The sequence below is a fragment of the Curcuma longa genome, chromosome 21 (genome assembly GCF_044706935.1).
Source record: "Curcuma longa cultivar G26 ecotype Majalengka, Jawa Barat chromosome 21, ITB_CL_G26_1.1, whole genome shotgun sequence".
NCBI lineage: Eukaryota > Viridiplantae > Streptophyta > Magnoliopsida > Zingiberales > Zingiberaceae > Curcuma > Curcuma longa.
The window spans coordinates 12220934-12237440 of record NC_133881.1 but is presented as its reverse complement, the minus strand read 5'-3'; the positions used below and the strand labels follow the sequence as shown (position 1 = coordinate 12237440).

The 16507-nt window shown below is 35.0% G+C and overlaps 2 protein-coding genes and 1 pseudogene across 2 annotated transcripts; all 3 read left to right on the top strand.

Moving 5' to 3' along the window:
* The first annotated feature begins 678 nt into the window (after window positions 1-678).
* LOC141814297 (protein SLOW GREEN 1, chloroplastic) lies at window positions 679-3552 on the top strand. Its single transcript, XM_074702232.1, has 4 exons — window positions 679-1404; window positions 2367-2513; window positions 2613-2693; window positions 2958-3552. Exons 1-4 carry the CDS (start codon window positions 745-747, stop codon window positions 3138-3140), a joined length of 1071 nt encoding a protein of 356 aa, XP_074558333.1. The 5' UTR covers window positions 679-744; the 3' UTR covers window positions 3141-3552.
* Window positions 3553-4144: 592 nt separating this feature from the next.
* On the top strand, window positions 4145-7730 carry LOC141814605 (TSL-kinase interacting protein 1-like; annotated as a pseudogene).
* A 1309-nt stretch (window positions 7731-9039) lies between these two features.
* Window positions 9040-16163, top strand: LOC141814607 (3-hydroxyisobutyryl-CoA hydrolase-like protein 3, mitochondrial). The gene is made up of 10 exons (XM_074702543.1): window positions 9040-9247; window positions 9390-9491; window positions 9625-9689; window positions 12318-12452; window positions 12542-12638; window positions 13023-13152; window positions 13538-13716; window positions 14542-14669; window positions 14747-14848; window positions 15831-16163. The coding sequence occupies exons 1-10, from the start codon at window positions 9145-9147 to the stop codon at window positions 15927-15929; spliced, it is 1140 nt and encodes a 379-aa protein (XP_074558644.1). The 5' UTR covers window positions 9040-9144; the 3' UTR covers window positions 15930-16163.
* Window positions 16164-16507: the final 344 nt, after the last annotated feature.

The window sequence follows — 16507 nt, the reverse complement described above, 5'->3', positions numbered from 1 at the left end:
TTCTCTTAGATGATTATACATTGATTTTATTATTTGCCCCCAATGTGTCGTAATTGTTGCGTGGAATTTCAGTGAAACATGATTGAGTTGGTTACTGCAGAGCAGCTTTATTAAAGTGGACAAGAGTTGAATCTCCACGAAGTCGAGATAATGCTCTCTCTCGTGTGGTCAATTGTAACTTCTTGATTTATTTTTTCACAGATAATTATAAAATTAATTTTTTCGATTTATCTTTTTATAGATGATTATAGGATCGTATGAGATTATTAAAGTGGTGGATTCTATTTTTTATTAAAATGTATGAAATTTTAATTTATAATTTAAATATTTATATATGTTACATACGAAATTATATGTTGCACATCTTTTTATGTACGTAACGTTCGTGATTGAGTATGCGTTAGAATAATATCACGTACTAGAAAACGAAATATAACAGTTATATATATATATTTGATAATTAAATATATAATTTTTATTATTTGATTAATTTTGAAGATGATCTGAATTATAAATGGATTTTGAATTTAAATATATGACATTTTATAAGCATATGATAGGATTACATGAATCCAAACTACTTTATTAATATATTATGCTACTATAAAAAAAAAAAATTAAATAGTGTTTTTTAAATTCGGAATAAGATGAAAAAGATGGTCCTGGAAGTTGCTGGCTTGCTGCTGAAGCTACGTTAGGGTTTTACGCGAGCGAGGTTTTGTGCACAGAAGCTGCTCTCTTCGCATGGCGACGGCGAGCTTCCCCTCTGCCATTCTCTGTATCGGTCAATTCCATCCGAGGATGCCCAATCTAGGGATTACAGCTCGCCCACCCGTACCTGCACTAATATCCGCCAAAGCTCCTGCTTACCTCCTTTGGCCTCTTCGTTTCTCCACCAGAACACTAGCCTCGGACGGGCCCAAGATCTGGTGCTCTCGAAGCTCCCACATCGACAGATTTACCAATACAAATCCTTCCTTTTGGAGAAGGATCGTCGAGGGAGCCGTCGTCGTCGTCTTCGGCTCGCTTCTTTGCCTCGCGAGATTCACTGCCCGCCCTGTTTTAGCGCTGGATGACCCTCAAAGGAGCAATTTTTCTGCGAGTTTGGAGGAAAAGACCGGCGCCCCTGAAGTAGAAGATGAGGTAGAGATGAATGCGAAGTTGTTGGAGAAGAACCCGGAGGATGTGGAGGCCCTTAAAGTGGTTTTGTATGGCAAGTTGAAGAAAGGGAAGACGAAAGAGGCTGTACGTTTTGTGGAGCGTCTGATTGATTTGGAGCCAGACGAGGTGGAGTGGCAGCTGTTGCAGGCTCTATGCTATGAGCTGATGGGGAATTTGGGGAAAGCAAAGAAGCTTTTTAAGGATTTATTAATGGAGTGGCCGCTCTTGATTAGAGCTTTGCATGTGAGTATCTGCGTTTGCAATTCTCTCATTAAATTGTTAAATCTTTCGTTTATCTTATGCCTTCTGGAAAGATAGATTACAAATTGATTATATATTCTTCAATAAATTATGCTCCTGCTCGTCTTCCATTACTATTCTTTATGTAATGTTTATTTGGAGTTCATGTGTTGCTAGAAATATATGATTGTAGCATTGATAATGTGTTCAGGCATTGACAATTAACAAGACATGAGATTTATACGTATTAGTTGTAAAGCATGTTTAAGTTTTTTGGCAAATTTGAATTAGTCACTTGTACTTCAGCTATAACTAATTGAGGCAACTAACTCCCTAATCCCTTTTGAGATCGACTGTAATTAAATGATTGGTTTCCCTTTTAGGATGGTTGTAGATCAACAGGATGTTTATGAATAAGCTCAATCCTTGGCTCGTAAGAGCTCATTTATATTTGAACGATATTTATAAACTACTTAATAAAAAAAAGCTTGAATACTAGTGAACTTTGCTCGCTGACATTCAATAGAACTCGTGAGCAATTCATGAATAAAGATTAATAACTTTCTTGAAATCTGATTATGATCTTATTTTTATTTGTATATTATAAATTCTATAGTTTTATATATTTTATGTATCCAAAAGTGAAAAATAATAAATTTTATTTGTTGGACCATTGTTTTAACTAAATATTAACAACAATAATGCATGTAGTTGACCTCAGCTTGAGCTAAATGATAATTTTAACAAACAAACTCGAACAAACTTGGTAAGACAAATCAACAAGCTTCAACACAATCCAGCAAGCTTGACTGAGTTTCAATCAAGCATTGTTTGTTTGTGTACATTAAGATACATGAAATGCTGTCTAATTATATGTTGTGACTAAAAGTTGATAGACATATTTATGCATATATCTGATTCTGAAGAAACTCGATTTAGTTGCTAACTTCAGCTATTCCATGAAGGGCCTTGCCTTAGCCATGTACAAGAGTGGCGAAAGCAATGGTGCTTTTGAAATGCTCAATAAAGCTTTAAAGCTTGCACAGCGCGAGAACAGAGTCACAGAAGAGCAGAATATAAAGATTTTGATTGCACAAATGCATGTTGTGAAGGTACTTCCTATCGACCAGCTCCAGATTATTTTATCCTGTGCTAAACGGATGTACGCACAGCTTCAATTTGTTCAATGGATCTTATATTTTGTTATTCAGGGTGACCTAGAAGCTGCCTCCCAGCATTTCCAGAATCTCATCAATGCAAATCCTCGTGACTTTCGGCCATACCTCTGTCAGGTAATGCTTTCATTAGGGTTTTACGACAGTTAGCTTGCATAGCATAGCAGATTGAGTTTTTATTTCAAGCAGTCATTCAAAAATTGTGTCAACAACAATATGCTATCTAACTATAATATCAATGTTTATGTTCTCATGATCACTAATTTTTCCTGATTATTTATGTTCGTGTAATTGTTTCATTGCAATTTCATCAAAGTAAACTGGAGGATAATAAATTTAACTTCAACATCTTGAGGTGATGCTGCTTGCATTGTACTGCAGGGCATCGTCTATAGTTTGTTAGACAAAAAAAAGGAAGCTGAGGAACACTTTGAAATATACAGAAGTCTTGTACCAGACGAACTGCCCCAGCGGAGTTTCATCGACGACGTTATACTGTCCGCGAAAACAGAATCCCAACAGTTCAGGGACGAACTCAAATCTGAGTACTCACCTCAAAAATGAGAAGACATGCGAGTTTTGATCATGTTTATTACCGGACCTCAGTACATGTAGGTTGGTGACTAAATCTCTTTTCTTCAGGGGTTCAGAAATAGAAGAGAGAGGAAACTGCTAGCTAACCCAAGCAAGTCATGTCCATATTAATGTTTGATGTTTTGGTTGATTATAGTGGTCGATGAAGAATGCCATGGCCATGTTCTGTTTGCAACTTGCCACAGGAATCAGATGGTTTGAAACTTGCGAAACTATGATTCTTTTAGACACTGTTCCATCTGAGGGGAAGGCAAAAAACTGCAAGTTCAGTGAGAAAAAGTCATATAGGCATTCATCTATTGCTGTTGAAGAACCCTTTCTCTTGAATTTTTTAGATATTGTTGCATTTGAGTTCACATTATTTCTTCAGAGCCTGTCATAATTTTATGGTCCATTTAATATTTAAATTTCTGTGCTAATAGAATTGAAGAGTTTATAAGAGAGAATTAGGTGAAATGCAATTGGATTGAGGAAATGAGTTTGGATTGAAAGAGCAGCAAACTGGATGAAATTTTGAATGGAGATGGAGTAGAGAGAGGAAACATTAATAGGTTATTTTTATTCAGTTGTTACTATAATAATTTTAAAGTAATTTTGAATATATTTAAATAATTTTAATTAAATTTATGTAATTTTTACTAAATTATTTAAAAAAACTATATAAAAGCCTTTTGATGTTTTTAATTTTTACTTGGTAAAGATAAAAAAAAAGAAGTGTTAAAATTGAGTATTTTAATATTAAGTAGGTCATTTTTGTATGTTTTTATATAAAATAAATATTATTTACCAGATTAATCGTAGGAAAGGAGCTGAATTGTGATTTTGCTTTTTTTTTTTTGGAAATTTTGGATGCTTCTGGAATCTGGATATTTGCCCTTATTAGGTTTAACTAAGACACGACTTGGCTCGCGGTTGAAGCCGCGAACTGATTTCGGGAAGAAAAGTAAAAGGCGGCAAGTTTTCGACTAGGAACACTTCGTTCTTGCTCTGCGCTACACCTCCTGCGTTGGATCTCTGTTCTGCTCTCGATCTTCTGGTGAGGCGTCGTGCGTCCCGCATCTTGTTGATGAGATTAGGGTTCGGAATCGCTAATCAACATTCACAGGATTTCGAATGACTACGGATCTGGTAATATTTGCAGAATACTTGAGATACTCTAGGGTTTCTACATCTTTATTTTTTTTTCAACGAAACGCCTGCGATGCCGTATGTTTTTTTTTCCTGTTCTTGTGATTTTTTGGTTGTGGATCGCATGGTTCTGTGATCTATCGTCGATCTTGTTTTAATTTTGTGTTTGTCGTTTGGAAACTGCTCTCTTCGTCGCGCCTTTGGTTACACTGGGGAATTGTACTTACGTGGTGATTATTTTTTGTTTTAACAAAGTACAATAAGCAGTAAATGCAATACTGAGGACTTTGGCCTTTTTGTCGTGATAGATTGCTAGATTTTTCAAGCTCCAATTTGGTAAGTTCTCTGCCCAGTAATCATCTTTAAGCTCAGATAAAATTTCCTGTACCAATGGTTTATCATTTTTTTCTTCTTCTTTGACACTAGTGCAAACCCTAGGCCATTGCATTTTATGCCTAATTTATCATCAATTGAACTTTATCTAAATGGACACATTTATTAGATTTAGTAATTCACTTAATTTGTGGATCTTTAACTGAAGGACTACAGTTTTCAATCCATATATTAATTTGCTCATTTGTCCATTTTTATGTCAATTACTGAGTTAAATTATCAGTAATATGTGGGTGTCAACTGCCGACTCATGCAGCTTTCCTTTGACATAGAGCATTTTGGCTTGAAGATCCTGTTGCAATACATCTTTAAAGCAACTTTAAGGAAAATAAGATGACCATGCAACCTTCCCACCATCGAAAAGCAACAACCACTTCAGGTACAAAAGATGGTCTTGGTTGCAACAACTCGGCTAGCATAAAGGTTGGGAAGCAGAAACGAAAAATAACAGGTACTTCTATGATATAAATTTCCAAATTGTTTTCTCCTTATCTTCTTGGTCTATGCAAATGTACTATTTCCTTCATCTTTCTATTGCATGTGTTTCTTTCCACTTTGCAGCTACTCATCATCTTGTTCCATGCAAAAAAAATTTGAAAATATTTGTTGATAATTGACCAACTAAGACAACCAACATAGTTTAGCAAGGAAATAGTTTCTACAGTTTATAATCAATGTGAGGCCTTGAGTGAAGCTTAGGAAATTGGGTTCTAGTGAAAATTATTCCTTGGTAGTTGTAGGAGTTCAAGTCTTGTTACTTTTTTTTCAATTTCCAGGGAATAGCAGTTCTGAGTTAGGTGGACAACTTCTCAATTCTATTCAGATGAATCATATGGGTCATAAAGGTCAACAAACTAATTTTGTGGAAACTCTATCAGAAGATTCAGAATCTCTACAAAGAAAACATCAGGATTCTTGTGGAAAAGTGAAACTTCAACTCTTCCCGATAGATGAAGAAACTAAGAAAATGTTAGAACAGGTAAACACTATACTTCAAGGCAAATGATTAGTGTTAGTGTAATCCTGCTAATTTCATGTTTACATGGAAAAAGGAGTTCCTCCTTTTGCCCAATTATCATCATTTTCTCTAAGTTTTTTACATGATGTTGCTTTAACATTTTGATGTTACAGGGTAATCTCAATCCGTACCTAGAATTGACTTTAACAACTAGGAAGAAAATATCATCAGTTGTGAAACATCTCAACAATAAGTGGGGCAGCTCAAAATTTGCATCGGGAAAGCTTATGCTTTTTCCGAATACTGTTTGCCTGGATAATCTAGCTGACAGTAGTAAATGGACTTTGGAAGATTCAAATCTCACTGCTGCTGATGTACATGCTTCCCTTGGTAGCCCTGCAGTCTTTCGTTTGAGGTTTGACAGTTACATGTACTTTGTTGTATGCTTTTTCCTCCCTAGTATCTCTTATCTATTTCCATTACACTGATATGTGTCTCTTGGTTTTTTTGCATGGAAGATATGGATGGTTCAATGTTGACCAAACAAAACAGCTGGCATCTGTAGCACTTGCTGGTTCTGACATCTTAAGAAAGAACAATTATTTTGATGGGGAAAACAATAATAAGGTTTGTTCTGTATCAGGCAAAGAGCATGGACAATGTCATACAAACAATTCAGTAAATCCCACCATCCAGGCACCAATGTCAGAAAAATTAATCCAGAATGTGGTAATTTTGGAAATTATTGTTGTTCACATACTTCTAAGGTTCTTTTAGTTCTGTATACTCAATGTTTCTTCTTTTTATAACATGGATAAGGGTGACCAGAATAATGTGAAAACCATCAATACATCATTGATTGATTGTCTATCTGGCATGAGCTTTGGAGCCATATTTTCTGAAGTTTCAGATGTTCCTATCAATCTTGATCCATCAGATACTCAGAATTTAACTCTTCCGCAAATTCCTCTAACTTGTGATTCCTTTGACGCTGCCATATCTGCATTTATGCGTGGACATCAATATAGTAATCCATCCTACCGGATCACCCATCCTTCCATCTTGGAAGCTGAAGAAACATGCCATCCATTTCCTTTCCCAAAGGCTGCTCCCTCAGGTCATGACATTCCAGTTTCAACCCCTCTTGTTTCTCCCACAATGGGATGTACCAATATGGTAATATCAAATTTCTGTCATCAATTTGTTTATATTCAGAATGGTTGATCCACATTATCAACTGTTTGTTAAATCAAATCTGCAGCTAGATTCGCCGGTGAAGCAGGTATCCTTGGCTAATAATTGTCCTGCACCAGCCACTAGTCCTCAGCTGCATGATGCAACTGATGCTTGTGTCAAGCCCAAGTTTTGCAGTGCCATTCCCAGAACATGCTCACCGAAGATCTAAATGCACATGCAGAGTTACAAGCTGAAGTTCAACATAATGAAAGCAACCAATTTGGTGGAATGAACCTTTTCTTGGTAGTTCCTCCTAATGCTAATCTGTTTCCATGACAGACTATGCCTGATGTAGACTCTAATATACATTTTTATCAATCTGTGATTTGCAGACGGATTCATTGGGTCCATTAGAGATCGTTGCACCATGCTCTAAAGAGAGGAATGATGGTGAAACTGATAGAACCATTGGTCTTGGTGGGCTGATTGCAAGCAGCACGGATGCATTTCAGAATTTTTCAAGTTTTTGAAATGGAGATATACTCTAGTTCTGCACTCTTGGGACTTCAAAAGCATAAGCATTCAAGCTCTGTGGGACTGCCTCAAATATGGGCTCATCTGCTGAATGAAGTGGAGAGTGTTCTGGATTAGGAATATGAACCATCCACACAAGAAGCCTCATACCGTAGGTTTAAATGACTAATTGTTCATAGAACTAAACTATCACTTTAATCCTTGTTCAACTTTGGTAACTATAATTTCTAGTTGCAGTTCTGTAATCTGTTGTATATGAGTGGAGGTTCAAAGCCACGCTTAGAGTTGCAGTTCTGCATTCTAAATTGTGTAACCAACGAGAAAGGATGATCCTGGGGATGCCTTTGTAATTTTAATGACTTTCTTAATTATCCAATTCTTCAATGCCCTTGTTTGAGAGGGCAGTTCCACACGTTACTAAAGTGGATTTCCTCACTAATGCATCTGATTAGAATACGGGTAAGATGATCATGATTGAAACAAGACTAAGATCTTCCCTCGCTCATATATGATGGTATTTTGGAAAAAAGTATTTCAGAAGCTCAAGATATCGGATCTAGTATTAAGTTCAAAATTTTAATTTCAATAAAAATAAATATTTGAAAATTGACTTTTGAACGGGCATAAATATAGGTGAATAGAGAGGAGATCATCTACTTATTATATATATTTTTAATAATAATAATAATTCTCTCTTCTCTCTTCAAATGGACTACCTATCCTGATTCCTTATCCTCTACGCAATACTGCGCCCACACATGGGCACAAAAAAGAAAACAAAAATACATGCAGAAAATGACAAATATTTTTTTATTAGAGAAAATACCAAACCTTTCCTTTATTTTTTTTAAAAAAGGATATTTGACATTTTATTGATATTATCCAAGTTTTAAAAATTTTAAAATGTTACTTTTCTCAATTTATACCATTGAATTTAGATCAACATATATATATTAATACATTAATTTAGTTTGAAATGATTTAGAATTTTTTAAGTTCATTAGTCAATTTTATTATTGATGGATCTATATCATTCAAAAATTTAAAAATTTGATATTTTTAAATTAAGAGAGTTTTGAGGACTCATTGATGATATTGATAATGAATATTAATGTACTATATTAAATAAATTTGTGATAAATTCTATCAAATCTTTAAGAATTTAAAATTTTATTTATCTCCATTTATATTATCAAATTTAGGTCTCAAGATATTTGATACATTAAGGCGTCTAGAAATATATTGATTTTTTATCTAAAATGATTCATAGTTTTTAAATTAATATGTCAATTTTATCTGAAATTAATTAATAGATTTAAATAATTTCATATCATTTAAAATCAAAATTAATATTTAATATATCAATGCTCTAAAGCGTAAATTATCAACAATAAATTTTTAAATAGATAAAATAAAAATTTAAATGTAGAAAAAAATGAATATATTGGAAAAGCATTAAGTAATACTGAAATTGTTCAGTAAAATGCTGAAAAATATTTAAACTTCAACGTTAAATTTACCTGGCACAAAAGCGTCCCTAATAATAAATAACACAAGTTTGTACAACTACCACAGACACGTGGAGGCGGCTGAGCTGTGGGAGTGTGTACGCTGTTCGGATTGAACAGGCAATCCACACCAATAATGCAGACGGGAAGTACGCCGCTCAGCTTCGCCTCCCGATCGTACTCGCTTCCTTCCCACGCTAAAATCCCTCGAGTGGTTCTTCTCAAATCCCTCAAACCCTGTTCGGTTCCTCTCCGATCGCCTCCGTTCTTCGCCGCCATGGCCGGTACCGCAGAAGATTTCGTGAAGGGCCGCGTTTTACCGAACGGTGTCGCCGTCATCACCCTCGATCGCCCCAAAGCTCTCAACGCCATGAATCTAGGTTCCTGCATATTTCCTTTCGCCTAATGTCTCTCTGTTTTGATTCTATATGGTTCAGGAATAGGGCGAATCGAGTGATGCTGCGTTCTACGCTTGCACTTGATAATGGTGTTAGTAACTGACTGATATAATAAATGATGCAGAGATGGACTTAAGATACAAGAGTTTCCTAGATGAGTGGGAACCTGATCCTAGCGTAAAGTGCGTCTTAGTCGAGAGCAGCTCAAGCCGTGCCTTTTCTGCAGGTAATTAACCTTATTGATCCTTTTGTTAAATGTAAACTAGGATTTGCGGTTGCCTCTTTTTTTTCCCCCTTATTTTGCTTCATCTCGAATCACTGGCCTAGGGATTGGGTTTCATTTCAATATCTTCATGCAGGAATGGATATCAAGGGTGTTGTGGCAGAAATTCAAAAGGACAAAGCCACACCACTTGTACCAAAGGTATATGAAGCAAATTCATTCTACATATTCAGTTGTAATGGAACTGATATCAACAAAAGAAATGAAGTGAGCAAATGATTAAGATGAATGAATATGAGATTCATGCAAGGGTTTTAGATATTTTGATTTATTTAGAAAAAGGTAATAATGCTGAAATATCATAACAGAGTGAGTGGTGGAAATAGAGAGGAGTTTATGGACTCTTATTTGATCACTGTGTGCCTCTTATAGTAATAGAAGAAACATTATTGGTGTGTTATGTCTTGCTATATTTCGTGATTAGACTGATAAATAGTTAAAAAAAAAAGCATGTACAATTGTTAATGCATCAGAGATGAAATTTTTGAGATGGATTAATAATTAGGTGTAACTTCAATAACTGACAAAATGACTAGAAATGGATTAATAATGTATTGATTTGTTCAAATAAATCAATAGATTCTATAATTAGGCTAGGTAAATCAATTAGAGTTGAAGCTGTGAGAGGTAGAAGGAGAGTAAAGAAAACTCTATTCATGGTAATCAAGAATAATTTAAAAGATTGGGATAGTTTAGTGATATAGTCTTCCATAAAATTCTAAATCTTTATAGTTGATCCTAAATACTTGGATTAATAGGAATATATGATGATGATTTAACTTATCTGCATTTCATTACCATTTTGTTCAAGGTTAAAGCCCCATTTTGAGTCAGGGTATCTATCCTCGACAGGAATAAGAGTGTCTCAGTATATCACACCTGGTGTTAGTTTGTGTTGACATTTAGTAGGAAGAACAATAACCGGAAGGAAAGAATTGTGAGGAGTAACGAAGGAATCATCAGGAAGGAATTATTAGGAGAAATTGTGAGGAAGGAATTGGGAAACTCTACAGAACAAAGGAAGGAATTGTGAAGAAACTTTGTGGACTAAAGTAAGACATCATGTAGAAAATGTGCTGAGACAAGGAAGGAATTGCAAGGAAGAACAATACCAAAAGAACATGTTCCATGGAAGGAAGGAATCATGAGAAAGAGTCGCAACAAAGGAATAGTGCAAAGCCTATCTTGATCCCATGTCTTCAAGAGGAAGAAGCCGCCTCACTGATGTGCAAAGATCTGTGTACTGAATTCACATTTTCCTTGAGGAAAAACCCCTGCTACCATATGAAGAACCCTATGCCAAGCCTGCGACTTGATGAGGAAGAAGCCTCACTATTGTCACTGTTATGCCGTCATTGTTCTGTATTGATGTGGGAGAAGAAGGGTGAATCTTGGCCATGTGGAGGCCAAGAGATTATAATCCCTGATTCTTTCAAAACATATGGTGGATTGTATACTTTGTGAAGCAAACTTCTATTTTGTGTATCTTCAAACACTTGAAATTTGTAAATGGAAAGTAGTAAAAATTTGATAACCTGAACTGACTTCCAACTTAGGAATAAGAACATGTCAGAACTTTGTGGGTAAGCTGACCTGGTGATTTATGTAACAAGTCAGTTGATTTACTATCAACAGCTTTCAGATTAAGGACAACAAAAAGTTGCCCACCTTTTGTCACTGTTGACATAGGCACTAAATATTTGAGATCCATGTGCATATGCACTCACATATGAATTGTAGTGGTTAACCACAACTCTTAGGCTATATTCCATGATTTGGGTTACACCAAATGTGTACTTAAATTTGAAATCATATAGGAAACTAAAGGATCTTAATGGCACAATGAAAGGGTAGGGGAGCAGGGTGTGGAATTGTGTGTTGAATTGTGTCCATGTAAGCATTCTCCAGTTCAGTTTTCTTTTAATGATCTTTCCTCACCTAGTCTAGCCATTCTGCTAGGTTTTAGCCAATTCTCTGAATCAAAAACTAAAAGCTAACGTTCATCCATAGACCATAATAGCAAATTACAGTAGGGGTTCTTCAGACCTAACACTTTTCTATCCTTATTTCTACATCTTTCTACATTTGGCTTTTATTGTGTGGCACTTCATTGTGATTATTAATAAAATCATTGCTTTTATGAATACTTATTTTAAAATTTTCTCTTGTTAGATACCTATCCATTCACATATATCCACATACTGTATACACGCATATACGCCTTTTGGTGATTCAATTGTGTTAACAATGTGCGCACATCTACCAAATTCCATTTGTTTGTTTGGTATTTCATCTCTTAATTTACATTATGATCTTGGAATTTGAAAACAATGTATCACATGCACTAACCATGAACTTGATGCTTGCTGTGTATGGACAATAGGAAAGATCAATAGTTGACTTGTCCTGTGGCTCCATGCAAAGTTCATCTATTATTATATATCTTGTTATGTAGATAGAGTTTTTCTGGTGAGTTGCATATGCATAACAAAGTTGTTCTTGTGACTAAAACCTGGATACTGAAACTGCTCCAAGGCTGGTGCTCTAAGGTTATCTATGTTGTAAGGTTGTATGGTGGCATTAGTGTTATCTTTTGTGGTATACTATCTTTATGCTTTTTATGGTTTTTCTTTTGCCAACTTATATGTATTTTTTGTATGACATCTCTGATTCTTGTGTTTTGTTAGAGATTTTTGAATTTTCTTTCCATATAGATGGACTTTTCTTTCACTTAGGCTTATGGATGTTTCATATTGGTTTTCCTCACAGGTATTTGCTGCAGAGTATTCTTTGATATGTAAAATATCAGAGTATAGAAAGCCTTACATTGCCTTAATGGACGGTGTGACTATGGGGTTTGGAATTGGGCTGTCTGGACATGGCCAATATCGCATAATCACTGAGGTGCTTGTAACAATTCTGAATATTGTGCTCTGATGGTTATTATTGCCTTTGCTATGGCATACTTACTTCTTTCTTGATGTGGGAGCCAGAAAACTCTTCTTGCAATGCCAGAGAATGGAATTGGTTTGTTTCCAGATGTTGGTTTTGCTTACATTGCTGCCAATACTCCTGGGGAAGGAGCAATTGGTATGCATCTTGAAGCTTCTATTGAAAGCATGTTTTTTGTATTGCAACATTTTTTTTGTCTGAGTGGTTCAGTACTTATTTCTCCAAGTATATGCTGCTATACTATTGTGGTTATAAATCTAGTTCATTCACTATCCATGCAGAAATACTTGAGATGTCTATTTCTTACTAAGAAGTAGCTATATAAGCATGAAGTCGGACATTTCATTCTTCATAAATTATCTAGACACTTGCAAATATTATTAAAGTAATTGTTTTTCATTCAAAATAAACAGTTTCCTTTCTTGAAGGGTCATCTAAACAACCAACTCACATATATTACGTTGTTTCTAGGGTGTTTCTTTTGGGACTTTCTTTTGCTATACTAACTGCCCTTGGTTACAGGTGCATACCTTGGATTGACTGGAAAAAGAATATCCTCTCCTGCTGATAGTCTGTACATAGGTCTTGGAACTCATTTTGTTCCCTCTGGTGGCATAGCTGCACTCAAGGAAGCCCTGCAAAATATCAATTTGTATGTTTGTGATATCTCTAGTCTACTTTTCTTAATTTATTGTTTGGGGGAGTGCACTAGCTGTGCATTCTGATAGATGATCATTCACTTCTATTATAATGGAACTTTTACTGGTTCTTTAAAGAGAGTCCTGGAAACTATGAAAATTGCACGGTAAGATTATTGCTAAGCCTTTATACTTCTTCTTTGCCACTGATTTTGTATTTAATGGATAGAACTAAAATGTAAAATTTGGTGCTTCTTATGATGAATTTACCAAACTCTAGTTGTTTGTTATTCCTTTGCTTGTGTTCTAAGCTTAGGCTGTTCTTCATTGAAGTTCTTCAAAAATGAGAAAAAAAACAATTTAAATGTCAATTTGACATACAACATTTTCTTTTGCCAGCTCCAATGAGCCTAACAAAGATATTGAAGCTGTGTTAGCGGAGTACAGTAAAGAACCTGGTTCAGAGTCTCAACTGAAAACACTTTTGCCTCAAATTGTTTCATCTTTTGGTGTAAATAGATCAGTCTCTGAGACAATAGAGGAGCTGAAAAGGCACCAAACAAGTACTGACACTGCAGGTATGTTATAGTTAACAAGGTTAAAGATAATATAAATTACTATGTTTTTCCAAACGTATACTTAGTATGTTTTTGATGTGTGGTACTTGTCTATAATCTATTACCAAAACGACAAACTTTCATGTACAAATAATAGATCTCCATGAACTACTTGCTTTGCTTTGTTTAGTTTCTTTTAAGTAGTTGGATTCAAGCACTGCAGGGTACATTTCTGATTTCTGATAATTTATTTTAATTATTCAGATTCTGTAGAATATCTGTTGGGAAGAAAAGGTAACACTGTATTTAATGTATCACTAGATCAAAGGGAAAAAAAAGGTTTGAAATCTTGTGCTTACCTGGGGATTCACTTCCCTACCAGCTGGAGAGTGTCGGGTATGCCAACCACCTGACGAGAAGGCGGTGTTGGGAAAATGTTTTATTGTACTTTGGTTGAATCACATTGGATTGATGTATTGGCAATATCATATGATTCGAGTTAGGGTTAGGTCACATGGACAGTGCACACGATAATGGTGGAGTTTGGCAGGTGGAACGAAATATTTCTCTCGTGCCAATTGATATAGAATGAATTCCAAACCCGGCAAAAAAAAAAACAGTTGCTGAATTTGACAAAGGATATAGTCAGTTAGATTATCATCTAAAGAAATATCTCCTTGCATCTCTAATTTATATAGTTTAGCATCACTAGTTGGAAACCAGTTCGCCTTTATTTTCTGTGAAATTCTTTAGTAATAGACACATGCCATGAACTTCTCTCTCTCAGATTTTCTTATCTTTAATTTATGGTTCCACAATATGCGACTAAATTCTATCAATTGTCAGTGGCAGAATGGGCTAGTGAGGCTCTTTCTGGAATAGCTAAAGGTGCTCCGTTTTCTCTTTGCCTCACCCAGAAACATTTTTCTGAAGTTGCATTAGCACATAAAATCAATCAACATCATCTATCAAAAGTAAGTCATTTCAACAAAATCATATTTATTATTTTCCCACAAATGATTATTCAGCTATAACCGGTTTTATACTACAGCTAACTGGAGTAATGAAAACTGAATTCCGGATCGCTTTGAGATCCTCACTTCGAAATGATTTTGCTGAAGGTGTTCGGGCAGTCTTGGTGGACAAGGACCAGGTAACCTTTCTGTCTGAGAAAAGCATCTATTATGAGAATATAAGAACTGATACAGTGACTATCATTTTCACACTATAGTAACTATAATGATTATTGAATTCTTGGTGGACAAGTACTTTGATACCTTCATCCTCAGAAGCATGCAAACTAGGATCCTAAGTTAGATCACTAATCTATCCTGTTATGTGGAGGATAAAATATAGAAAAATCCATCTTTTATCGTAACTTCATTTATATCATATAAATTCGTTCTGCACTATGGTTTATCTTACGTTGTTCTACGATGGCCTAGGGTTCCTTTTGCATGGTGGAGAGAAATTTCAGAATGAAATGCAATCTTGAATGGAATTAGTCTGAGTGATTTGATTCCAACTTTGTTTTTATTGATGAAACAGATATAGAAAATTCCTTCCAAGTTATGAGCATGGTGAAAGGAGGATGCCAGTTCACTGATTTCAGTGTCATGATTAATTTATTTGCTACAAGAATTATAGCAATGAGTTGATTAAATCTCAATAATTATATGAAAAAATAGCTGTTAAACTCCTAGAACTTTAGCATTAGTAATTACATTTTACTGACCTAACTTTTCTATAATTCATACCAATTGAGAACATTTTACTCATTCCATAAGCATTTTAGTTCACAAAATTTTATTGAAAAACTTACCTGATCTCCTAAAACTCAATTTAAAGCTCAATAGAAACACTACCCAATTTAAGTGGTGTCGATAAGATTAGGTCAGTCAATTGAAGTAACTGCATAAATGTAAATGCAATATTCGAAGGCGAAATGGACACAGGTAATGCCCATTTCTTTCACTTCTGCTTTTTCGGCAATTCTTTCCACAATCACTAGCAACCAACTGTAAGCATGAAATATAAAAATGAATGGTCCTCATTTCTCTAATTCCAGTGTACCAAACATGTTGTAGTAAAATTATCTGCATAATGTTCAAGCATTTCATTTTTCCATTGTGCAGAATCCGAAATGGAACCCATCCAGATTGGAGGAAGTTGACTCTGCTGAAGTGGAATCAGTTTTTGCCCCATTACCTGATGAAAATGAATTAAATGTATGATAAGGAAGTTCAAGAAGGGGAAAAAAAAGGACCTGCTGCAAAACCTTGTTCTGGTATGCCCTTCGAATTAAATGAGACAATTATGTGGTCTCAAATTGTAGGTATTTGTCTTCTCTCAGAATGTAATTTTGATACGTTCGACTTGAATAACATTTACATAAGGATTGCTGGAAGTGAAGACACGTTTTATGGAAGGTTCCTTGCTGAACTACTCCATTAAAGAGTTCAACAATATCTTATTGATGTTTATGATTATTTTCAGTAAACTTTGTTGAACATGAAAGCTTCAAGGACGTCACATCGATTTACTACATATTTGAGAATAGTGTACCAGGTAAGAACTATTATTCAAAAAGGTTTGCAACTTTTAACAGAGCAGATTGCTGAAGTTTCATACATTGATCAGGACAAATTTGAGGGAAAAAGACGAGGGATAAAAATCTTTTTGATGTTTGTTAATGTTTGCATAGCAATTTGTTCACAACCGGAATCGAACAAATCAAAATTGAATTAATCATTTTCAAAAAAAAATAAATTGAATCTATTAAATTTTGCCATTAAATAGTATAAATTTATAT